Below are 26,000 nucleotides of genomic sequence, written 5' to 3' on the forward strand. Positions count from 1 at the left end.
ATAAAGATGTTGAATACAGAGTCAGGATACAAAAGTCAAAGTTACAAAAGGAAATTTTTTCCAAAATGCCTTTAATGATAGCATCAAAAATACCTAGGAGAGGCACCTGGGTGATTCAGTTGGTTAAGCATCTGCCTTTGGTTCAGGTCATGATCCCAGGGTCTTGGATGGAGTCCCACATTGAGCTCCCCACTCAGCAAGGCGGGGGTCTGCTTCTCCCTCTTCCCCTGCCCCTTCCCCAGCTTGTCCATGTTCTCTTTCTCTCTCACTCTCTCTCTCCCAAATAAATAAATAAAATCTTTAAAAAAAAAAACCCTATGAATAAGTACCTAAAATAAATCTAACAAAATATATGGATGTTCTCTATGAAGTAAACTATGAAATATTATTGAAAGAAATTAAAGAGCTAAATAAATTGGAAAATAAATCATGTTCCTGTATTGGAAGTTTCAAAATTATGAAGATATTAATGATCCCATATTGATAGATAGACTCAATGCAATTCTAATCAAGATCTCATTAAGTTTTCTTATGGAACTTGAAAAAATGATTATCAGGAAATTCAAAGCAGTGCATTTTGAAGAAAAACAGTGTGAGGAGATGTGCTATACCAGATATCAAGATTTATTATAGAACTACAGTAAACAAGAAGTGAAGGACTAGCATAAAAATGAACAAACTGACAAATGGAACAGAGTAGAAAGTAACAGAAACAGACACACACACTTAAGGACATTGACTTATTATAAAGATATCACTATAGATCATTGGAGAAGGAATAGTATCGTTAATAACCAATGTTGGGACAATTGGTGATACATATGCAAATCACACAATATGCAAAGTAACTCCAAGTGGATTATAGATCCAAATGTGAAAAGTAAAACAATATGCTCCAGATGTTAATAGAGGGGAAGGCATTCTTACCTCAGGGGAGCAATATCAGGACACAAAAAATACTAACCATAAGAAAAGATCAGATCAGATCAATAGATTTACATTGAAATTGAGATTACCTAGCAAAACAAATATTTGGTGTTAGAAGTCAGGATAATGGGACAGCTGGGTGGCTCAGTTATTGAGTGTCTGCCTTTGGCCCAGGGTCCTGGGATGGTATCTCACATAAGACTCCTTGCTCAGTAGAGAGTCTGCTTCTCCCTCTCCCTCTGTGCCTCCTCCCTGCTTCCTGCTCATTCTCTCTCTCTCAAATAAATAAATAAAATCTTAAAAAAAAGAAAAGAAAAGAAGAAGTCAGGAAAATGGTTGCCCATGATGGAAGGATAATGACAGGGAGAGGAGACTTCTGGAAATACTTGATCTAGGTGCTCCTTGATGAAAGTGTTCAATTTGTAATAATTTACTAAGCTGTACACTTATGATTTGTGTATATTTTCTGTATACATGTTACCATTCAATAAAAAATTTTTCATTGAGGGGCACCTGGGTGGCTCAGTCGGTGAAGCGTCTACCTTCAGTTCAGGTCATGATCTCAGCCCCTGAGTTGGGATCGAGCTCCTGAGTTGGGCTTCCCTGATCAACAGGGAGTCTGCTTCTCCCTTTCCCCCTGCCACTCTCCCTGCTTATGCTCTCTCTCTCTCTGTCAAATAAATAAATAAAATCTTAAAAACATATTTCCATTGAAGAAATCAAGAACTCATATTTATCAAAAAACACCACTGGCAAAGAGCTCATATGCCGAATATATAAATAATTCCCAGAGTCCCATTAAAAAAAAGTCAAAAAAAAAAAAAAAGAAAAGAAAAAAAGAAAAAGTCAGACAACCCAATACAAAAACAGGCATGAGACTTGAATAAGCATTTCAAAAAAAGAGGAAATAAATAATAGTCATATAAAATAGACATAACTCCATTTGAAACACAGCAAGCTATAACTACTCTATCTAGTCAAATTGACCAGAGTCTCAGCTTAAACCCTGCTTTTCTTCTAGGAGGATTCCCCCAACTGCCTAATTGAGGTTGTCGAAACCCAGGGTCCTGTTCTTTTCCTACCAGAACACTCATCTACTCCCCACCCCCGCAAGCACTGGGGAGGAGGGTTGTCTTTCTACTTTGTCAGCCTCCAAAATCTGCACTCTAGAAAGCTTCTGAGACACCCGCACCCCCACACATTAGAGTTGGGTGGGGCAGTTAGCATATCAATAGACAACAAGACCTAAGGTTCGCCCCGGAAGCGTGGAAGAAGAGCAAGGGGTGGGGGGATGTTGCAGGCCCTCTGGTCCCACAGGGTGGAGAAGATAATGGTCATTTACCAACTCCGGTTAAGGAAGCAGGTCCCACTCCCATCTTCTCCAACCAGCTTATCAGTGGGTTGAGGAACCACTGCTGCAGGAATGATTAAGATCAGGAAGTGGAAGATAAGCCCAAGAAAGCCACCTTGCCCTCAGGAGCGCCAGAAGACCGAACAGGCTCCAGGGCAGGATAGAGGGCCATTTCTTTGTCCCTCTGGTCCCCCACCTGGCCTTGCATTCCTTCCTTTGCTTTCTCTAGGTACTCTTCATGCCACATCCCAGCAGCCCTGAACTGCTTGGCTCCTGTGTTTTGTCATTCTCTACAAATGTCCTCACGTGGAGATCATCTGTGCAAGGCAGGCAGGGGTAGTTATCCTGAGCTTCAGGGAGCCCCTAGGGACAGGTGGAGCGGAGGGGGGGGCATGACAGAGAGATTATCATTATTCTGAGAAGTAGATTTTCAAAGGACTCAATGCTTCAACAAAGTAAAAAAACAAACCCATTGTCTTAGATAGCCAGGAGCTGAGTTTTGGCTCCAACATTTACTAGCAGTGTGACCTTGGGCAAACATAATTTCTCTGTGCCTCAATTTCCTTATCTGTAAAGTAGGTATAGTATATACCAACCTCATATAGTTGTCATGAGGATTGAATGTGTTAATCCCTGCAAAGCCCATGGAAGGGTTTGGCATATAAGATGTTCTATAAATGGTTATATTATCACTGCCATTGTTACTGTGGCCTGGCTCATTTACCTAGAAGGTAGAGCCCCAAACTCATTCATTGTTATTTCCCTCAGAACTCACAGAACAGAGAGCCTGGCCCAAAGTGGGCTTAATACACATTGGAGGGGGCAGACCCGGTGGCTCAGCGGTTTAGCCCCGCCTTCAGTCCAGGGCCTGATCCTGGAGACCCCAGATGGAGTCCCAGGTCAGTCTCCCTGCATGGAGCCTGCTTCTCCCTCTACCTGTGACTCTGCCTCTCTCTCTCTCTATGTCTCTCATGAATAAATAAATAAAATCTTAAAACACACACACACACACACACACACACACACACACACACACACATTGGAGGCAGGAATGATGGCCATCCTCTTAGTCCTGGTGTCATCACTGAGGTGCCACAGACCCAGTTCCCCAGGGAAATCACAGGGACCCTGGTGTCCCGCCCACCACACCAGCATAACCGCCCACTGTGCCTGGACTCCGCAGGCCCAAACTCACCCAGCCCCAGCCTTGGGTGAAGCGCAGCTTCACTCACCTCCAGCAGTGCGAGCAGAAATAAAATTCTCCAGACTGCCCCGCAATAGAATGGGGAAGCCCAACAACAGAGAAATCACTGTGGGCCACCCTTGAAGAAGGGCTGGCAATTATAAGCAGTGTATGCTCTCAGCTACAATGGAGTTACAACTTGTCACAGTAAAGGGAAAGAACCCTCCAGGGTTTGTCGAAAGAAATGCTGTGGTCAGTGAATGAATCAGACTCATCTGGCAGTATCTTTTTAGAAAATAAAAATTTAAGTTCCGGTAAAGCTAACATATAGCATTATATTAGTTTCAGGTGCACCATATAGTGATGCAACACTTCTGTACATTCCTGCATGCTCCTCCTGGTAAGTGCACTCTTCAATCCCCTCCACCTATTGTACCCATTCCCCCCACCTACCTCTCCTCTGGTGACCATCAGCTTATTCTCTATCATTAAAAGTCCTTTTGGTTTATCTCTTTTTTCCCTTTCTTTATTTGGTTTTTTAAATTCCCCATATGAGTAAAATAACATGGTATTTGTCTTTCTCTGATTTATTTTGCAGCATTATACTACCTAGATCCATCCATGTTGTTGCAAATGGCAAGATTTCATTCTTTTTACGGCTCAGTAATATTCCATTCCATCTTTATCCATTCATCTATTGATGGACATTTGGGCTGCTTTCATTATTTGGCTATTGTAAGTAATGCTGCAATAAACATAGGGGTGCATATATCTTCTTGAACTAGTGTTTTCTTTCTTGGGGGTAAATAGTACTAGTGGAATTACTGGATCATGTGAGAATTCTATTTTTAATTTTTTGAAGAATCTCTATAGTGTTTTCCACAGTTTGCATTCCCACCAACAGTGCAAGAGGGTTCCTTTTTCCCCCACATCCTCAGCAACACTTGCTGTTTCTTGTGTTGTTGATTTTAGCCATTCTGACAGGTGTGACAGGACACGCATTGTAGTTTTGATTTACATTTTCCTGATGATGGGTGATGTTGAGCATTTTTTCGTGTATTCGTTGGCCATCTGGATGTCTTCTTTGTAGAAATATCTGTTCATCTCTTCCGTCATCTGGCCGTATCTTTTCAAAGTCTTTCCAAAGCCTCTTTTTATAATGAAATGTTCTTGGGCTTGTAGTAAAATTAATTGAAACAAAAAACAAGGCCTTAATAATGATTCTTTATTATTCTCCTTACTTTGATATTTTAGGTGTCACAGTCTTTCATAGATCAGCATAGCAGCAGCTTACTCTGCGTAAGACTCTCCACGTATGCTCTCCATCAGTGCTTCCTGATGTTACCATGCCACACTGACTGCCTGCTTCATTCATTCAAATCTGCGCTGCCCATGTCCATCAGGCCAGGCCCTCAGGGGTGCAGTTGGGAGCATGGAGATCAAGAAGACAGTTTCTTTCTCCAGGGGGGACTGGAAAAACGCACTAAGGGGGACAATGAGCTCTGTTTCAGGGCACATCACAAATGTAATAATAGAAGCATCAAGGAGAGGGGCACCTTGCTGGCTTGGTCAGTTAAGTATCTGCCTTGGGCTCAGGTCATGATCCTGGGGTCCTCGGATCGAACCCCACATCAGGCTCCCTGCTCAGCAGAGAGCCTGCTTCTCCTTCTCCCTCTCCCTCTGCCCCTCCCTGTGCTCACTCTCTTTCCCTCTCCCTCTCAAATAAATAAATAAAATGTAAAAAAGAAAGAGGAGTACCTAGGAGATACTGCAGGAAGCCAGAGGAAAGCTCAATTAATTCTAACCAAAGTCACTGTAGAAAATTTTATAGAAGAGACAACTTTTGATTAATTCTGACAGTGGACACTGGAGAAAGTGTCCCCATAGGGACAGTGTTTGGGCTGGGCTTTGAAGCATTGGTTACTTCTCACAAGTAATGAAGGGACGAAAGGCATTTCAGATTGTATGAACAGTGTCAGGAAGCACAGCGGAGCAAGGTGGATCATTAACCCACACTTTTCAGATGTGAAAAAATAGGCAGCTTCTTTGATCTTTCTTGCAAAAGATCATACCTCAAGGTGTGAGAATTTTGCAGTTACCAATTAATAGCAGCTCAGTCTAGTCTGGTTTTAAAAGTGTTTTAGATTTCCCCTCACCTTGGGTGACCTTGCAGCATAGAGGAGAAAGGGGCCCTTGTATCCACACTGGCTGGCTTCTGTCATGAAGTACTTGGTCTGGACCGACCCCTGGACTGGCATCTGCTGAGCTGCAATAAACTCCATGGGTCTTTTGGCAAATCCATGAACCCTCCTTTTGCCTCCAGTAGCAAAACCCTCCCACCCAGTGGGTCTCTGTGTCCAGACCTGAAGCCTGTGCTGGTCTGCTGGTCACTTCAGCATGCTATATCTGCTAAGGCAAGAAACACAGACTAAACCAGACACACACACACACACACACACACACACACACACACACACACCCTCTCCCATGCTATGCCAAGGCTGTGAGCCACCAACCTTCCTTCTCTACCACATCCACAAAACATTCTTGGGTTCCCTCAGAAAGACAGACTGGCATTCAAATAATGAAAACACTCTCCATTGTACTGTTCCAAAGAGGGACCAGGTTACTTCACAGAACGTCATATGCTGCAGGATTCCATTGATATGAAACTCAAGAATGAGCAAAACTAATTAGAGAGAGGAAGACAAATCATGAGAGACTCCTAACTCTGGGAAACAAACAAAAGATTGCAGAAGAGGAGGAGGGTGGGGGGATAGGGTAACTGGGTGATGGGCACTAAAGAGGGCATGTGATGAGATGAGCACTGGGTGTTCTACTGTATGTTGGCAAATTGAATTAAAGGAAGAAAAAGAGAGAAAGAAAGAAAAGGAAGGAAGGAAGGAAGGAAGGAAGGAAGGAAGGAAGGAAGGAAGGAAGGAAGGGAAGGGAAGGGAAGGGAAGGGAAGGGAAGGGAAGGGAAGGGAAGGGAAGGGAAGGGAAGGGAAGGGAAGGGAAGGGAAGGGAAGGGAAGGGAAGGGAAGGGAAGGGAAGGGAAGGGAAGGGAAGGGAAGGGAAGGGAAGGGAAGGGAAGGGAAGGGAAGGGAAGGGAAGGGAAGGGAAGGGAAGGGAAGGCGAGGGAAGGCGAGGGAAGGGAAGGGAAGGCAAGGGAAGGCAAGGGAAGGCAAGGGAAGGGAAGGGAAAGCGAGGGAAGGCGAAGCAAAATTAATTTGTGATGATAGAGGTCAGCATAATGGCGACCCTTGGGAGGCACTAACCGGGAGGGGAGATGAGGAAGCCTTTTGAGGAGCTGGAAACGTTCTAGATCTTGATCTCGGTAGTGTTTTCAAGGATAAGTGTTTACATATGTAAAAAATCAAGCTATACACTTAAGGTTTATGAACTTCACCTTACATACCTTTGTGGTAGACAGAATAATGCCCCCACCCCAAGGATGCTTATATCCTGATCTGAAGAACCTGTGAATATGTTAGGCACCATGGCCAAGAGGAATTAAGATAGCAGATAGAACTAAGGATGCTGGGCAGCCCGGGTGGCTCATCGGTTTAGCGCCACCTTCAGCCCCGGGCGTGATCCTGGAGACCTGGGATGGAGTCCCACCTCGGGCTCCCTGCATGGAGCCTGCTTCTCCATCTGCCTGTGTCTCTGACTCTCTCCCTCTCTGTGTGTGTGTCTCTCATGAATAAATAAATAAAATCTCTAAAAAAAAAAAAAAGAACTAAGGATGCTAAGCAGCTGACCTGAAGATAGGAAGCACAGCCTTGATTATCCAGGTGGACCCAATGTAATCACAAGGCCCTTCAATGTGAAAGAAAGAAGAGTTCAGAGTGATGCAGGGTTAGGAGAGCTTAATCAGCTGCTGCTGGCTTTAAAGACAGAGGGCGGGGGGAAGCTGGGAATTCAAGAATCTGGGCAGCCTCCAGAAGCCAGGAAGGGCGAGAAAGCAGACTGTCAGGAGCCTCCAGAAAGGAGCACAACCCCGGTGACCCCTTAAGTCACCAGGGAGACCCGTTTCAGACTTCGGAACGACAGAGCCATAAGGTAATAGACCTGTGCTGTTTTAAGTCTCTAAATCTGTGGTGATTTGTTAAAGACCTCCAGAACCCTAACACGGTGCTTACTTCAAGAAAATATTGTTTTAAGGCCCAAGAGAGAGCGTCCTGGATGGGCAGGGGAGAACCCGGGTGCAGACCGTGTCCATGGGCTGCCTCAGTGAGCACCCTGTGCACCCTGTGCACCCTGTGCACCGCTGACTCCCCGAGGATCAGCCTCGACCGCCTTGCTCTATTTCACTGACTCTGTGCTGAACTGTTCTGGGGAAACCGCTCACATATCCATCACTGGGAAAGGTAGAAGGGGACGCTGGGTGGGCACAGACCCCAAGGAAGGAGGGGCCTGCTGTGAACTGAATGCTTGTCTCTCCCCCCACCCCCACCCCAAATTCATACACTGAAGCCTAGTTGCCATATGTGTGGTGTTAGCAGGTCAGGGCCTTCGGGAGGCGAGCTGTTCATGAGGGTGGAACCTCCACAGATAGGACTTGTAAGAAGAGACACTTATGAGGACACAGCGAGACGGTGGCCATCCGCACACCAGGAAGAGGACTCTCCCCAGGAACCACATGGATGATCTCAGACTTCCAGCCTCTAGAATGGAGGCTCTTTATAACCTGCTCAGTCTATGGTATTTTGCTAAAGAAGGATTTTTGGTGTTAGGACTTTAGGACCTAAGCTAGACTAGACCGGGGTGGGGGTGGGGGGGCTACCTTCCTTAGCAGCAACAGCCTCAACAGGCACATGTTAGCAACAGGATTCTGGAGTCTTACGCCAGGGCTCCTGAGCCGGAGGCTCTGGGGTGGGGCCCAGGAGTCTGGGTTTTCATAAGCACTATGGTGTGCTGATCCACACTCAAGTTTGAGAACCTCTGGATGGCTGACCTCTAAGGAGACGTCCGAACCAAAATGAGATTGTACAATTTCTCATGCCCTCATGGCCACTTGCCTCTTGCTGCCAAACTCTTCCACTACCACAGCTCCCCCAGCTGTCTCCACCTCCTACCTGTCCCCTCCTGACACTGCTGAGCTGCTGAGTAGAGGAGTCTTCTGGGGGCTCCGGTTTCCTTGTTGAAACCCCTCCCTCTGTGGTCTCTGTGACAAAGCTCTTCCCCGCAGACACCCAGCCCCTCCCACAACCAACTCTCCCCTGAAAGGCCACACTGACCCTCATCACCATCCTGGTCCCCATCTCTGACCCAAACTCCAATAGCCTGATTGTTGGTTAAAGATTAAAAGAGGCCTCCACTGGATATCTAACAATTTCTTAAATTGAACATCCCAAGACTGGCTCATTAGTGGGGCCCAGCAACCTGTCCTTTTGGAGCATGGTGACCCTGTTGTTCACCTGGGCTCTCAGGTGGGGTCAAGTGAGGCCCCTACAGAGAAAATTCTAATAGAATTTAAGGTTGTCAATTAATTCAAATTCATTTTTATTTTTATTTTTTTAGATTTTATTTATTTATTCATGAGAGACAGAGAGAGAGAGAGAGAGGGAGAGAGAGAGAGAGAGAGGCAGAGACACAGGCAGAGGGAGAAGCAGGCTCCATGCAGGGAGCCCGATGTGAGACTCTCGATCCCAGGTCCCAGGTCTCCAGGATCACACCCTGGGCTGAAGGTGGCACTAAACAGCTGAGCCACTCAGGATGCCCCAATTAATCCAAATTTAAATGAAATGCTAAGAAAGAAGGTGAGAATATGTGTGGTGGAAGGGGGTGAGGCAGGGGAAAGGGGGGGCAGATCTGAGTGACAGTTTGATGGATGAATTGATTCAAGCTGGTTGGTTTGGAAGGGGACAAGGACAAGGGCTGGATGAGGGCTCCAGCCTGAGTCGTCTGACAAAGAACTAACAGAAAACTAGCAGGTTCCTAGGTGAAGGTTGGAAGCATTGGGGTTTGCGGTTATCTCATGAGCCAGTGCTGCCTGCTTTCTCTCCTGAATTCAGTCCTTTTGCTGTGTGAATTTAGCACAGAAAGGGTGTTCTCCTGGGTTCCAGAAGCTGATGTGGGGAAGGTCCTATGGCCTAGCCAGTGCCCCAACCTGCCCCTGGTCACAGGCTGGGTTCAGTCCCCAGGGGTTTTCAGAGTCCCTCAGTCTCAACCCATCCAGTGCTCACCTCCAGGCCCACTGTCCTCCCTGCCCGGTGCTGGGGAGCTGACCTCTATGGACAGCAACAACATTGGCAGGCCCGCCTACAGGTAAGAGTACAACCAGAGACCTCTATGCCATATGCTTGAATATCTGAAGGTTATAAACCAATCCAAGGTACTGTAACATGATATATAGCCTAACTTACCTCTTTGACAAATATATCTTCACAACAACCCCGAAGGCCAAGTCCAACTTCAGAACCCTTAGACTGCTCAGAGTTCCAGGCTGGCCCATGGCAAGGCAGGGAGAGTAGGCCCCAGGCCCTAAGCCACCTTCCTTTTCCTACCCACAGCAGCACTCTCCGTGTAGAAGAGCCTCTTACGCATGCACGTGGACACCCCCCACCCACACCCCATAAGTCTATCCCACCCCCTTCCAAGAGCTATGCCTCAGCCACCTTTCAGAAAGAGGGGTGTACACACGGATGGTACAGTCCCCCTTGGGGGCTTGCCTAGGGAAGAGGCCTGTGCAGGCCCTGGAAACAGGCTCAAGGTAGTGTGGACAGGTGAGTCCAAGTCCCTGTGCTCAGATGTGGCCAGGAGGGAGACCCCGGGTGGGTATAGCCTGGTGGCCCCACAGAGCATAGCCTGAGGCAGATGTGTGTCAGAGCAGGGCCACAGCAGGGTCCCGCTGCCTGGGCTGAGGACTGCTGACGACCACAGGTCCCTGCCTCCCGCCTTCGGGCTGGGTGCATCCACTGAAGGTGCCAGTGGGCATCAGAAGGCAGGAGGAGAATGAGAGGAATAGCTTCTCTCCCAGAGGCCACAGCTCTAGATTTTTCCTAGATTCAGGTAACTGCTGCCCCCTCTTACCCTTCAGGCCTCAGCCTGGTGATGGCTCCACACTCCCAACACGTTGGGCTCTCTCTGCCCTCAGCCCCCTGAGCCATCCATCTCTTCCCCCCGCTGTTACTCTGTCTTCTCCCAGTTTCTTTTCCTTGATGCTGCCTCTCAGTGAATGGTCTCCCCCTGCACAGACGCTTAGGTGCCCCCAGTGCCCTGATGGCATCAGAGGCTGTCTCCCTTCTTAGCATCTCTCAGACCCCTCCACTTCTCCCTGTGGCCTTAGCTTAACCTCTCACAGGCTCTGTTCCAGACGAGAAGTGGCCAGCCAGTGACCAGTAACCATTTTAACTGCCCAGCATCCTCCCACAGGCCCACAGTGAGTGTCCTAGAGCACCGTCTTCCCAGAGCTGCCCCTGCCCAGCCAGCCTTCTCTCTCTCTGCCCCACCTCACGCACACACACACGCACACTAGATATAGTCCAGACACATGGAGCTTCTCATATTTCCCTGACACACTTCATCTTTTATCCAAGAGCACCTTCCTCCCTGGTTTGTCCTTTGTCCTTTTTTCTGCCCCTGGGCTCACTCACTAAACATCTTTCCATGGGATCCCCGGGTGGCGCAGCGGTTTGGCGCCTGCCTTTGGCCCAGGGCACGATCCTGGAGACCCGGGATCGAATCCCACATCGGGCTCCCGGTGCATGGAGCCTGCTTCTCCCTCTGCCTGTGTCTCTGCCTCTCTCTCTCTCTCTCTCTCTCTCTCTGTGTGACTATCATAAATAAATTTTAAAAAAATTAAAAAAAAATAAACATCTTTCCAGATTCATTGCAAGCATCGCCTCCTGAGGGAAGGCATCTCTGGTCCTCTCTCTGAGCAGAACTGACCGTTTCCTCAGCACCCTCACTCCCTCAGTAGGGACATCCAACGTAGCTTCTGTGGTACTTGGACATTGCTTCTGTGGTACTTGACTGCGCTTCATCATTTCTTTGTTTCTGTTAGCTTCTCGAGAACAATCTATCTTTTCAGGTGAAGTCACTAAATGTAAAGGACTCCAATGGTACATGCTTCCCAGGCAAGGGTGACTCCTTGGTGTTCTTCCTCCCTGGCTTCTCAGGGTAGCAGCCCCCTGGGACCGCATGACCAGACCCTGCTGTGTGTACCCCACGGCTTCCGAACTTTCCTTCCCAGCAGTTCTCACATCTCCTAAAGTGAGGATCTCATTAACACTGGTCTTTCTCACTAGAGTGAACTCTTCCTCACCACTGGGTCCCTGGATACCACAGGCCCTGCTGACACATAATAACAGCTCAAAAAATATGAGGCTTTTTTTAAAAAATAGGCTCCACACCCAACATGGGACTTGGCCTCATGACCCTGAGATCAAGAGTCTCATGCTCTACCAGCGAAACCAGTCAGGTGCCTGCAGCTCAAAATACATGTATTTGTCTTATGAACAGAAGTATTTTGGTTGGAGAACCTGACCTACTTTGTTGCTACCATTCTTCTTGATAAGCCTGACAAAGTCCTTGGATATAATTCAAAAGAATCCATAAGGACACTCCATCCCTCCCATAACAGTTTGATTTCAAACATCAGCGTTGTGCTAGTGGGAATATAAAATGCACAGCTGCTATACAAGAAAGTGTGTAGGGTCTTCCAAAAAGTAAACAGAACTACCATATGATCCACCAATTCCATTTCTGAATATACCCAAATGAATTAAAAAGCAGGGTTTCAAACAGATACTTGTACACCTATGTTCATGGCGGCATTGGTCACAGAGCCAAAAGGTGGAAACCACCCAATACCTACTAACAGATGAATGGATAGGGATCCCTGGGTGGCAGAGTGATTTAGCGCCCGCCTTTGGCCCAGGGCGTGATCCTGGAGACCAGGGATCGAGTCCCACGTCGGGCTCCCTGCTTGGAGCCTGCTTCTCCCTCTGCCTGTGTCTCTGCCTCTCTCTCTCTCTCTCTCTCTCTCTCTCTGTGTCTATCATGAATAAATAAATAAAATCTAAAACAAAACAAAACAAAAAAAACAGAGGAATGGATAAACAAAATGTGACCTATACATTCAATGGAATAGTATTTGGCTTTAAAAAGAAAAGACATTCTGATATATGCTACAACGTGGGCAAACCTTGAGCACATTATGCTAAATGAGATTACCCAGTCACAAAAGTCAGTCAAGAACTGTAGGAGTCCCCTTCCACGAGGTACGAGGTACAGAGACTAGTCAAATTCATAGAGGCAGAAAGTAGAATGGGGTAGAAAGCAGTAGGTGGTTGCCAGTGGCTGGGCAAAGAGGAAAGAATGGAAGTTTTTAATGGGCACAGAGTTTCAGTTTGGGAAGATGAGAAAATTCTGGAGATGGCTGATGGTGTTGGTGGTTGCAGAACAAGGGCACTGACCTGTACACCTAAAAATGATTAAAATGGTACATTTTATGTTCTGTATGGCAATTTTTTAAAAATTGCATTTAAACTCAAATAAACAGCATTGTGACGTACCTCCTGACACGTGGAGGAGCTCCCCGGGTCTCTGGAGCTTCCTCTAACCAGGACACGCTACTGCATCAGGCAGCTGGGAGCTTAGGCAAGGTATTTTTGTTTCAACTGATCCCTGGGATTATTAGGAAGCTGCTAGATTTTTAATCTTTTCTCTTTCCAGACTGAAAAGGTCATCCACAGGGTATCTAACCTTAGATAAATTCTTCTCTATCGACTACTTTTAAGCATCAATCTACAAGGAAGTCCCTCTTAAAGAAAACAGAGGAGACAGGGAAAAGAGATACCCCACAATTATCAACCAATACCCCTGTTCAAGTGACCCGCTTAGCGCACGTGGGTGCTAAGGAGAGGAGGGGGTCGGGATGGGCTGGCATTAGGGCTGGTGGGGCCCAGGCTCTGCTGCTAACCAGGGGCCTGGTACAGGGCTGTCCACCAGCAACGAGTGCCTTCTGCTACTTGCACGGAGTTGTCCATGTGCTGTTCTGTCCCCCAGGAACTGCCTGCCGCCTGGGTGGTGTCCCCCACCCAAGGATGAGGTGCTGGGGAGAATGGGAGCCTCAGGAGCAGGTACTGGGAAAGCTGCTTGGCTCTGTACCCTCTCCAGATACTCCCCACTCCTGGAATGACCCCATCCCACCCTCCTGGCCTGGACTCTCTGAAGTACAAACCTTCTTATCTACGGGCTGGTGAGAGTGTGGAGCCCTGGCACCTCACCGCGTGCTCCCTTTTCCCCACTGCAGCCCAGTGATGTCTGGACATCCAGGAAAGCCCTGAATAGGATAAAAGGTGCCCAAAGGACCAAACGCCCTGGGCTGGGGGGGGGGGGGTAGTGTAGGGGGAGTGGTTTGGAAAGAGAAACAAACAGCCCCCATCCTGTCCTTTGGGAACTGAGATTTAATATGTAAGAGCCTCAGGTCTTATTATACCTGCCAGAGGTGACCCCTCCTTCCCCTGCAGCTTCCCCCAAAGTCAGGGCCTTCCCAGCCTCCCTCAGAGGCTTACGCAGGCAGGGGCAGGGGACCATCCTGACCCTTCAGTCTGTGGGGCCCCCTTGGATGGGGCACAGGAAGGCCAATTTGCTATTCGAATGTGGCTGGAGGAAGGAGCACCCTGACCACCCTGTTGGATGATTCTCCTCAGAGCCAGGTTTTCTGGGAACAGGCAAGGCTTCACCTGCCTCTCCGGAGAGCTAGCTCCAGGTTTCCTGACTCTCTCCTGGAGGAGGGCGCATTTTTATGAGGCTTTCAGTTTTACAGCTTATGTCCCAGGTGAAACCAGTTCTGCTCCTGGCTGTCCTGTAGCCACCTCCTAATCCTCCTGGGTGCCCCCAGCTCTTCCTCTTGATACCCCAGGTAAACTAAGGGTATTGACCAGGTGACTGCAGGCTCCTGCCCGCAGCAACAGCCTCTGGTGGAAAGTTACAGCAAGTTCTCCAGGGTATTACCACGCCCATACACACACACCTGCCCCACAAAACTGGACAGTGAGGCAAGGGCCATGGTATGACTTTTGAGGGCCTGGGGCATTTTTGCTTTCATGGGCTCCTTCCTCCACAAAAAAAAAAAAAAAAACAAAAAAAAACGCATATCTTATAACTGTTTTGGCCTGAGGTAAATATATAATTATATATCTTAAGAACTTTTCTTCTACTTAACATTGCATTTTTTTTCCTTCTGGTTTTAACATATTTTCAGAGGCTTCTGAGAGTATCACTGTGAGCATCTGACTCCGTGCCTACCCTGTCCACTGGATATGTCAGCCCTGCACTGAGGGACAGACAGGTGGAAGGGACAAGAAAGAGCCTCAGCCAGGAGGGAGGGCCTGACCTCAGCAGGCGTGTGACCTCACCTCTCTGGGCCTTCCCCAGATGGGGAAACTAATAGTACCTACCTCACGGAGCGGTTGTGAGCACTAAAATAAGATGTTGTATGTGTCTGCCTTGATTAGAATGGTGCCTGGCACAGAAAAAATCACCCTGAGGGGATCCCTGGGTGGCTCAGCGGTTTAGCACCTGCCTTTGGCCCAGGTCCTGATCCTGGAGTCCCGGGATCGAGTCTCATGTCGGGCTCCTGGTCCATGGAGCCTGCTTCTCCCTCCTCCTGTGTCTCTGCCTCTCTCTCTCTCTCTCTCTCTCTTTCTCTCTGTGTCTATCATAAATAAATAAAATAAATCTTTAAAAAAATTATAAAAAAAAATCACCCTGAAGTGTTAGCTGTCATTAATACTAATGTGTGTTACTGTCCCAGCTGCTCAGCTGACCCTCTCTGTATCTTACCGGACACTCCAGGGAGAAGCAACGTGGAGCTTCCTGCTGAGAGGATGTCGCATTTAGACCTCCTGGAGCAGATACAGCTATTTTCTTCAAGCTGCTTATTCAGGAAAACTTTGTTTTCATAAAATTCCTCCTCAGCATTACTATGGCGGCCCCGGGGGGTGGAGTGTAGGGGGGCGGAGGAGGGGGGACCGGAGCTGCCAGAGAGATGGCAACTTCCTGACCTGAGCCCCGGGTGAGCAGCCTTCCTGGGCAGGAAGTAGAGGCACAGGGCCATAATCTGCCTCCTACTTTTCTCCTGCTCAGCAGGTGTCAGAGCTCAGGGATTGAGGGGGAGGCTTTGAGGCCTTTTAAAATGCAAAGGCCTCTGGGATAAAGGAATGTCTAATCCCTTAACAGTCACACAGAGGAAGGCCTGACAGCTGGGTTTTTCTAAGGGGACCCTGAACCCTTATGTGTCAAGGGCTTTACATACATTATCTCCTTTAATCCGGGCCACCCCTGACCGTAGGGATTACTATCCCCATTTTACAAACCTGCAAACAGAGGTTCAGAGAGGGCCTGGGACTTGCCCGAAGGTCACCCCTACTGCCTCAGGAACCTAAGAGGAGATCTGGAAAGGGAGACAAAGGAAAAGGGAAGCCGGCTTGCCCAGGTCTGCTTTGGCCAGAGCCCACTGGCTGAAATGCACTGGGCCTCAGTTTCCAGAATCCACAAGGGGGACATTGGCCCCACGTCTCACACATTCTGCTGTTCTCACCCCACTCCCTGCCTGGTCAGAACAGATGGCTGGCTCCTTTCCTGGCCTCCCTGTGGCATTTCTCCAGTCCCTGGAAGGGACAGCCACCAGCCTCACCACCCCTCTCTGACTCCAAAGCAGCAAAGCCCCTTTGGGGACAGGTCTCCGAGGGGACTTATAGTAAGTTAAATTGTTGCTGCACTGAAAGGCAGGCGGCCTTCAGGCGGCCAAATTCCCAGCTAATCACAGGGTGGCCAAGCAGGGGAGCCATTCTGTGTCCATCCTCTCCGGGCTGGCTCATATTGTAGGAAAAGCAATATGGCAGCAGCAGGGCAGGTGGACTCTGGCCGTAAACAGCGTAGCCCTCAGCAGCACTCTAGTCAGCACCCTTCTCTGCTCACTTCTCTCCTTGGGAGTAATTCTGGAAGCCGAATTGGGTTTATCTGACCAGGAGTGGGATAATCAGGGCCCCAAGGGAGGGTTGTGCCTGAGAGAACAGGACTGAGCAACAGCAGCCCATCCCCAAGGACCAGGCCCCACCTCGGCCAAGGCAAGTGCTCAGTCCTACCTCCAAAGGCGGGCCTCATGGAGAAATCGTGGTCCTCCACTCTGAGAAGTGGCTGAGGCTTTCCCTTGCGGATTTTGGTCACATCAAGGTTCTTCTTATATAGGTGACTGCAAAGACAAAGTAAGAGACATTTTCCAATGGCCCACAGAGGCCTTTGGGGAGATTACTCCCTGCAGGATTTACCTGTTAGGCATCTTTTCTCCATCTGCTGAAGGCTACACACTCACACCTCCCCAGGTCCTCACAGGCAGGTCCTAAGGACCAAACCCTTCCAGAGCCTTCCTAAGGTAAGTTATGATCGAATGACAGCAGTTGGGTTGAATGGTGCAGGCTTATTTTTTTTTTTTAAGATTTTTTTATTTATTCATGAGAGACACATAGAGAGAGAGGCAGAGACACGGGAAGAGGGAGAAGCAGGCTCCATGTAGGGAGCCTGACGTGGGACTTGATTCCGGGTCTCCAGGATCAGGCCCTGGGCCGAAGGCAGATGCTCAACCACTGAGCCACCCAGGTGTCCCGGATTATAATTTTAAAAAATCTTTTATTTATTTATTCATGAGAGACACAGAAAGAGAGGCAGAGACACAGGCAGAGGGAGAAGCAGACTTCCCATGCGGAGCCTGATGCAGGACTTGATCCCAGGACCCTGGGATCACGTCTTGAGCCAGAGGCAGACGCTCAACCACTGAGCCACGCAGGTGTCCCTAATTTTTTTTTTCTTTTTAAATGTTTCTCTTATGTTACTGCAATATTGATTTTGTAATAAATAAAATTCTGAGACAAATACAGTAGACAAATACAGTTTTAAAATGCCGGTCCTAGTCAGACCTGATGCTCCTTACATCAGCCCAGTTAGGAGCTGTCTACAGAATCCACCCTAGTGCAGAGCCTCAATCCCAAGGAGAACAGACAAGGTACAGCCAAGGGGGATCAACACCCCAGCTGGGGACAGGGTTGCTCTGGCCACTGAGCCAGGTGGTGGAAGGGGAGCCAGCCACGGACTGCAGACCCTGGTCCACTCTCCTTCCCTAACCCAGATGACAAAGGAGTCCCTCTCTATTCTCTCTCATCCACACTCACTCTTTCTAGATCATCTTTATGTTTTTTTTTTTTTCTCACCACAACCCACATAATCCTAAAGCAGTAAAATCCAAATATATATATATATATTTTAAAGATTTTATTTATTTATTCATGAGAGACACAGAGAGAGAGACAGGCAGAGGGAGAAGCAGGCTCCATGCACCGGGAGCCCGATGTGGGACTCGATCCCGGGTCTCCAGGATCGCGCCCTGGGCCAAAGACAGGCACCAAACCGCTGTGCCACCCAGGGATCCCGGAAACAAAGAGGTTTTGTGTTGAATGTTGTTCGTTTATATATACACCCCGATTTTACTCTGTATTTTAATCACCCTTCTTTTTTTTTTTTTCCAGAGAAACAGACCTATTTCCTGTTTAAACTCTGTAAGAGGGAAGTAATATGTTTCCTCTCTTGAGAGCCTGTTCTTTGAGACACCTTTCTGTGCAATCCTCCTTAGCTTTCATTCTCTGTCAGCTCTGCTCAGATGGTGTAATTTGATGGGAGGTCTAAAGTTGTGCTGATCAAAAGAGTAGCCACTGGCTATTTCTGGCTATTTAAGTCAATTAAAATTAAATTTAAATTAATAAAGTCAATAATAAGACAAAATAATATCAATTTTATTTAATTATACAGGCCGTACTAATGTGCTTAATAGCCACATGAGGCTAGTGGCTACTGTATTGGATAGCGCAGATCTATAGCATTTCCACAGTCTCAAAAAGTTTTATTATGCAGTGCTGGTCAAGCGGTTGGTCTGCCCTCCACTCCCCTCCCCATCCAGGTTAAACCCTATAACCTGGGTTTCCCACCTTCCAGCACATACTTTAGAGCCACCTGGAGCTCCAGACCTCCCAACTATTTTCTCCCTCTTCCAGCAAGGGCTTTGGTCCCAAATATTTCTATTCCTCTTCATTCAAACTCCTCCCATCAACCTTAGGGATGTCCATATGGACAGCCATCCTACACTCTGGTCCCACAATTCCTCAATTCCTAGACTCAAAACCATTTGCTAACCACATTTCTGTGGAGAACCTACTCTGTCCAGATTCTGTACAAGTCATGTGGAGGACATGATCTCACTGCCCTCACGGGGCTAAATACCTAGTTGGGGAGATAGACAATTAACACGCGGACAGATAAATAACATAACTTCAGAAAGTGCCAAGTGCCATATCAATGTAATAAAGCAGGATAAGGAGTAAGAGGGAGATGGATTGGGGTGGAAGGTGGTCAGGAAAGCCACCTGCGACCTAGAGGGGCTGAGGGGCAGAGCAAGTCATAAGAAGATCTGGAAAAAGTACACTCTGAAAGAGGGAATAGCAAGTACAAATGTCCTAGGGTGAGTCTGGCTTGTGTGAGAGCCAGTAAGACAACCAGTGAATTGGAGGACAGCAAGGAGAAGGAAAGCAGTAAGGAAGGAGGTGGGAGATAAGACCAGAGACAAGATCATGAGACCCTCACAGGTATAATTCTGAGAAGAAACCCATGAAATTCTGAGCAGGGGAGTCACAAGGACTGGCTTAGGACCTAAGAAGATCCTCTGGCCACTGTGTAGGGAAGACTGAAGAGAGCGGAGTAGACATGGGAAACCATTAGGAGACTTGCTGAAAACATGGCACCTGGATCAGGGCGGTAGGGGAGGTAGATGCAGAGAAGTGATCAGATCTGAGAAAGGCAGAGAAGTCTTGATGATGGATTAGGGTATGAGGGAAGAGAGAGCCAAAGATGACCCTGGTTTATAACTTGAGCACCTGGGTAAATGGTGGGGGCATTCCCGAGATGGTAGGTGACATGTTTGTGGTGACAAGGGGTGCATCTCATTCTTAGCCATCTGGATTTTGAGGTGCCTGTAAGATATCCAGATAGAAGGTGAATACAGGGCTGGGGCAACTTGGGAGCAGGAGCAGTAGTAGTATTTCACTTCTTTTAGCCTTGCAGTTTCTTAGAGGCCGGGGGCTTGGCAGAGGTGCCTGACCCTCCTCCCAGAGCCCTTGACCTCTGCCCTCAAAACCCTCACCCCAGCTTCCTCAGCATCTCCCTTTCCAAGGGCTCCCTCTTGTCAGCTTCCCAACTGGATTCAAGTCTCTCCTCCCTTGAACCAAAACTCAGCAAAATGTCTAGACTGCACATCCTCACACAAAATTTACTGAAAAATGGTAATGGTAATTATATTTGTCTTTAAGCTTGTTCTTTAAAAAAAAAGGTCTTCTGTCTCCTAATAAATCCATAATCTTCCCAGAGAGCTGAGTGCCCCGTGCTGCTGCCACATCCTGACTCCCAAGAACTTCTTGCCCCACTTGTATGCCTGACCCGAGGCATTGAAGCTACTCTTGCTGGCCGCTGGTTTCTCTGCACCACAGAGGACCAGGCCTCTGCTAGAAACCTGGTCTTTCAGGACCAGGCACTGGGTTGTCCTCCTGTATCACCTGAGAGCTCATTCTCAATCTCCATTGCCGCCCCCCTGCCCTCAGCCCATCCCTTATATGCTAATATCCCCAGGGCCCCATCCCAGCCTCCCTCTCTTCTCCCTTTACCCCTCTTTGGCAGGCTGGCCTATGTCTGTGGATTCAGTGGTCATTAACATGTTGATGATTCTTCAATCTGTACCCTCTGGTCTAGACCTTTTATCCAACTGCCCAACTGATGATACCCCAATGGATATCCTATAGGCGTTTAAACTCAGCACACCTACACTTTGGTTTGGGACATGCTGCATTTGAGGTGGTCTAGGCTGAAGGATGGGTGGGCATCCAGTAAAAGGGGAAGGGAAGGAAGAGGCACAGAGACAGACCAAGTGAGTCTGCAAGGGCATGCGGGGACCAGGCCAGGCAAAGCCCTGAAGATCATGTTAAGAATTCTGTTTTTATCTGAAGGCAATGGGAAAACACTGAAGGTGTTAAGCAGTTGGAGGAAGAAGCCATGATCAGAGTTGCTTTTAGACAAGCCCTTTGGAGAGAAGTCCAATGTAATGTCTTCCTCCCAGTTAGCTGGAATATGGAACCCAAGTCCAATTCCCTTGAAGCATGGTGGTCACTGTCACGGTGCCTCCATGGAGCTTCCCCTTTTGGTCGTGGTCTCTGTCCCAAGCCTGGCTCCAGAAGGCAGGAGGTACCAGGCCCAGTTCCCTGCTCAGCAACTTCATGACAGGCCATATTTGACACCCCAGCAAAGACACCCTGGAGAGGCAGAGGCAGAGCTCGACCTGAGGGCTTAGCAGATCACAGACATTAAATTGTGAGTGCAGCCCTGTGGCTCTGCCTCCTGGGAAGCAAATCCCTGCTGGCTAGCAGTTTCCATATCCATTTAGAGGGGAGGATTAGGGAGCGGAAGTCCCAGAATTCCAGCACCCCAGCAGGACAGAGAGGATTGAAATGTCTGTGCCATTAATGAGGGCCTAGAAGTGTTTTGTTGATTTTTTTTTTTTTTTAAGGAACCAGTTATTCGATAACTCAAGGCACTAATGTCCCCAGCCTTGGGCTATTTGTGTGAGCCAGATGCACTCAATTCATCCTTCCAGTGCCCAGATGCCTTGGCCCAAAGCCTCCAGACTCCCCAGACTCTCTGAGTCCCACCTCAGTGAGGGGAAGCCAGGACCTCCATGAGACCTCAGACCAGCGTTGGGTGGAGAGAGAGGAAAAATGTGCTCACTACACCTTTGAGAGGCAGGGCTAGTGCTACCATGTTGAGGTCTATTTGAGCAGTCATACTGACCATGCCCTTATGAATCTCCCTTTCTCTGTGCGGGACCTGAGCTGTGGTTACCCCATCATCCCAGTGGGGAAAGTCTCACAACCAGCCCTTTTCAGTTGGAGAAACAAGGTTCAGAAAGATTGGGAAAGGGGATGCCTGGGTGGCTCAGTGGTTGAGCCCTGCCTTCGGCTCAGGGCGTGATCCCGGGGTCCAGGAATTGAATCCTGCAGCTGGCTCCCCACAGGAAGCCTGTTTCGCCCTCTGCCTATGTCTCTGCCTCTCTCTGTGTCTCTCATGAATAAATAAAATCTTTAAAGAAAAAAAAAAAAGAAATATTGGGAAACATGGCCATGGCCAGGGGAGCAACAGAATCAGGACCTGAACCTGGTTTCCCTGACTTCCTGGCACCATGTCCCTCCCCAGGCCCCTGAGAAGGTGAGGATCACTGGGCAGCAGGAAAGCAAAGCTGCTCCTGAGCCCAGAACAACTTGAGACACGATGCGGACCAGAAGAAGGATGGCCAGAGGGAGGGCAGCAAACGGGAGAGGAAATATGGAAGGGGCCCCCCGGGCTCTGGGACCAGAGGGAACCAGAAAGTGTTATCCTGGACCCCCAGAGCCCAGAGCTAAGTTCCCTCTCAGATCTCCAGGGAGAAGGGCCTCTCTTGCTGGAAAGAAGTTGTGTGCTCAGGAGGCCAAGTTAGGAGGCAGGCAGGAAGGAGTAGGAATAAAGCTGGGAGGCTGAAAGGCAAGGAGAACAGAACAAATCAGACGGCTAAGTGAAAACGGTTCAAGTGGCAACAGTTCAATAAAGGGGAACAGAAGGGTGGGGAAATTGGAAGCAGTTTTTTTTTTTAAAGATTTATTTATTCATAAGAAACAGAGAGAGAGAGATAGGGGGGCAGAGGCACAGGCAGAGGGAGAAACAGGCTCCATGCAAGGAGCCTGATGTGGGACTCGATCCCGGGTCTCCAGGATCACACCCTGGGCTGCAGGCGGCACTAAACCGCAGCACCACGGGGGCTGCCCTGGAAGCAGCTTTTGAAAAAGCACCCACTGAGCAGAATAATTGTTCTGTGAGGGTGTCTTGGTCAGAGTAATTAATACAGAAGGTATATGGGTTACAAAAGATCCTAACAGAGTGTTTGTGCATGTGTGTGTGTGTGTGTTTGTGTGACTGTATACGTGAGTGTGACCATATAATTTACATGTGAAGGGATGGCTGTGTGTATGAGACCATGTGTGGGGCGTGCATGTGTGTGGCGTGACTATGTGAAATCCTATGTATGGTGTGTGTGTGTATGACCGTGTGGAGGGGGTAGGGGGGACAGCATTTCAAAGAAAAGAAGCTCCCCTACAGAGATGCAGTGCTCTAAAAGTCAGGTCATTTTATTCCTGTTTATTCTATAGCTTAACTCTTCTGTGTCAATGATGAAAGTAATTGTTTAGTCAGATCCTTGGCTGAAATTTTTCACAGGCAGACACAGCTTCATGATTGCCTGAGCGTGTACATGCCCTGGTGGACTTAGAAAGGCCTAGAATCATGTTCCCTGATGTGACATTTTCTCTGTCCTCTTTCCCAGCCTCTCCCTTCAATAATTATTTTATATTTGTTGAATGTATATGTTTACCTTTTCTTCCATTTTAACATATCCTGGGATGGAGTTCAAGAAACTGTGGTCACCCCTAAGGGTCAGATTCAGTCTGTCCCCAAGCTCGGGCAGGTGTCTGGGAATGACTGTGGGTCTTCTGAGGAGTGACACAGGTATGAGAGCCCAGGCTGCCGAGGAGGATCCCTGAGGATCCCTGAGGGGCTCGTGCTGAACCCTAGCACTGTTCTCGGGGTACAGACAAGTCCATATAACGCTATTCCTCCAGGTGTGGAGGCCGAGAAAATTAAGGCCATTCCACTTTAAGTTCAGCGTTAGCACAGGTACAGCCATCCCAGGCCCCTGTGAATAAGAGCTGAACTTTACCTTACTTCAGTTACAGGAAGAAAACAGCTAGAAAGCCCCATATTAGAATAAGAACAGAGCCCAAGCCAAGGGCAGGAAGCCCCTATTAGAATAAGAACAGAGCTCAATGCCCTGGAAGGCCCCATATCAAAATGTAAACAGAACTTGAGAAATTCCTCCCCCCCTTCTGGAGATCCCCTAGACCAGCCTATAAAAACTAAGCTGAAACCCACCTCGGGGTCCAAGTCCCTGCTCTGCTGTGTCGGGTACACTTGGACCCAAGCTCGAGCTTGTAAATAAACCCTCGTGTGTTTGCACCGGTGTCGGCTCCTGGGTGGTTTCTCGGATTCGCGATCTTGGGCACAACACAGGCTGAGTACATCAGGGAGCCTGCGTTCTAGCCCCTGGGGGTCACTAACCAGCTGTGTGAGTTACCCATGCCTGCGAGCCGACTTTCCAGCGTCTGTAAAATTGAGATGGTGTTTCCAGTGTGTGCTCTGTAAAATAGGAATCCCACAAGAGTCCCCAAAAAGTGGGGTTTTCTGAGAAACTGCATAATTTATTTTCCTTTTCCAAATTCAGAGTGTCTGCATAATAAAGGTTCTAGAAGCTGCACTATAAAGACATCTGTTTAAAATGGTGCAAACCAGAGTTTCCCAAGTTCCTTTGACCTGGAAACCCCTTTCTCATACAACACCTAGTCACATTTACAGTCTTAAAGCTCAGAAGAATTACCAGATCAAATGACCCCTGAGGTTCCTTCCAATTTACCAGCCCGTAATTCTGGCAACGTAACCAGGATGAGGCTTCCAGATCAGTGCGTCTTCCCTGTATCCTGGACAAATTTCATCTGTTTGCTTTCTGCATAGTTAGCATTAGGCCCTGTAGAGCGTGTAGCTCCCCCAGAGCAGCGGCCTCCTAAGACACTCCATGCGGACGCAGAAAGTAGAGATTGTAACTCTTACTGATAGTCTTTATCTAAAAATAAGGACCCGATCAGGTTTTACTTCTGTATACATATGTACAACAGCACAATGCATATCAGTGAATATATGGGAGGTACGGTTTCAAAAAATTGTCACCGAGAGCGGTGCCTGATTATAAATAAAAACCAGTGACCTAGAAAATGTGCCTCAGTGTATTACTGCTCACAGTCATTAGTTCACACATGATGAGTAGAATGGGAACAGATGTGTAACATCTCACACATGCTGTTTACATCTCAGCTGCTTACTCTTTTCTCCGTGCTGAACAGTTGTTCAACGTCGGGCCTGGAGTATCGCACTTCGTACATCGGTTCAAACACACTTAATAAGGAACTTTGATTTGTAATGTCACGATCTTTTAATGCAAACTCTGCACCTAACCAGTATCTTGGAAACGTTTCCGTCACATGGTGCCAATGGCAGTTGCTGTGTCCACACATGTATTTCTGATAACCTAGCAAATTTTAAATACCTTCTTTTTTTTTTTTTCTTTTTTTCTTTCTTTCTTTTTCAAATACCTTCTTAAGATTGAAATAGTGAGAGGTGTCTGGGTGGCTCAGCGGTTGGGCATCTGCCTTCAGCTCAGGGAGTGATCCCCGGGGTCCAGGGATCCAGTCTCACATGGGGCTCCCTGCGAGGAGCCTGCCTCTCCCCCTGCCTGTGTCTCTGCCTCTCTCTCTGTGTCTCTCATGAATAAATAAAGTTTTTTTTTTTAAAAAAAGATCAAAACAGTGAAAGGAAAATTGATACCATTATAAAGCTGTTCCCAATCAAATAATTTAAAGAAGTCAACTTTCAGTTACATGTTTTTCTTAATAGTTCCAACGAAATTCCTATACACAGTCCCCCCTCCGACGTTCCTGAGTGCCGTTACTCAGCAGGCCCCCACCGTCCCTACAGGATGTCATCCTGAGCAACAAAGCAACACAAGCTGAGAAGTACGAGGTGTTTTACCCCCAAAATCTTCAACCACCTGCCTTAAGTCAAAATGCTTGGACAGAACAGATACCAGAACAAAATGTTTGGCCTAGTCTGGCTTTGCTCTCCTGTGCCTGTGACACTAGAGAATATTTGTGCCCTGAGACAGATTGGTGGCCCCATCTACCCATGGCTGGAAAATTGATTCCAGGAGGACAGTGTCACCACTAGCCCTCCTGGGAGCTGTCCCGCTGTGCCCCGGTGCTAGTAGCCTTCCTCGCCTCCCACCCACCACTTTACCTTGGCTTGGGCATTTCCAGATGCCCTGTCCATCTCTTCCTCTTGGGTTTTCTGCTTTCCACAAGAGCCGTCAGGCAAAACAAGAACAAAATGAGTCTTGTGAAATAAGGCATTCTGTGAACGTCTTTGATGCCACAAGCTGCTCTCCAGTGACCTGCAGCGGGGCTGACCCCCCTGGGCTGAACCATGGATTCAGTCTGTCGCTTTGTGACGGTGCTTCTCCAAGGGGCTGCAAGAGCATGACTGGCCAGATGGATTTTTGCGATTAAATATTTGATAGTGATTCTCGTCCCACCCCACCTCCCACCACAGCTCCCCCACCCCCCTGCGTGACACAGACACCAAGGCTTTGCCCTCCCTGCTGCATAGTGATTGGCCATTAGTCAACAAGTTTGTCCTCCTGTGAAATTCTGCTTCCTCTGAGTCCCAGAGCAGCTTTGACTAAAACTGTTACGTAAAAAAAAAAAAAAAAAAAAATTAAACCTTTTGAACATGCCAGCTCTTTGCTGA

At 48.0% G+C, this 26,000-nt stretch overlaps 1 protein-coding gene and 1 long non-coding RNA gene across 2 annotated transcripts in view; one reads left to right on the top strand and one right to left on the bottom strand.

Annotated features, from left to right (window-relative positions):
- Positions 1 to 25,760, bottom strand: part of LOC112658606 (gamma-aminobutyric acid type A receptor subunit rho2) — a 47,418-nt gene extending 21,658 nt beyond the window's left edge. Inside the window, exons 1-2 of the mRNA XM_025444826.3 lie at positions 25,491 to 25,760; positions 16,562 to 16,668 (exon numbers count right to left, since the gene is read on the bottom strand). Of these exons, the coding sequence (XP_025300611.3) occupies positions 16,562 to 16,668; positions 25,491 to 25,678 (295 nt within the window). The 5' untranslated portion in view covers positions 25,679 to 25,760. The remainder of the gene's footprint in view (positions 1 to 16,561; positions 16,669 to 25,490) is intronic.
- On the top strand, positions 13,033 to 14,923 carry LOC118350428 (uncharacterized). Its single transcript, XR_004804202.1, has 3 exons — positions 13,033 to 13,072; positions 13,476 to 13,549; positions 14,677 to 14,923. It is a non-coding gene; the product is annotated as an uncharacterized LOC118350428 (long non-coding RNA).
- Positions 25,761 to 26,000: the final 240 nt, after the last annotated feature.

This window comes from Canis lupus, chromosome 12 (assembly GCF_003254725.2).
Source record: "Canis lupus dingo isolate Sandy chromosome 12, ASM325472v2, whole genome shotgun sequence".
Taxonomy (NCBI): Eukaryota; Metazoa; Chordata; class Mammalia; order Carnivora; family Canidae; genus Canis; species Canis lupus.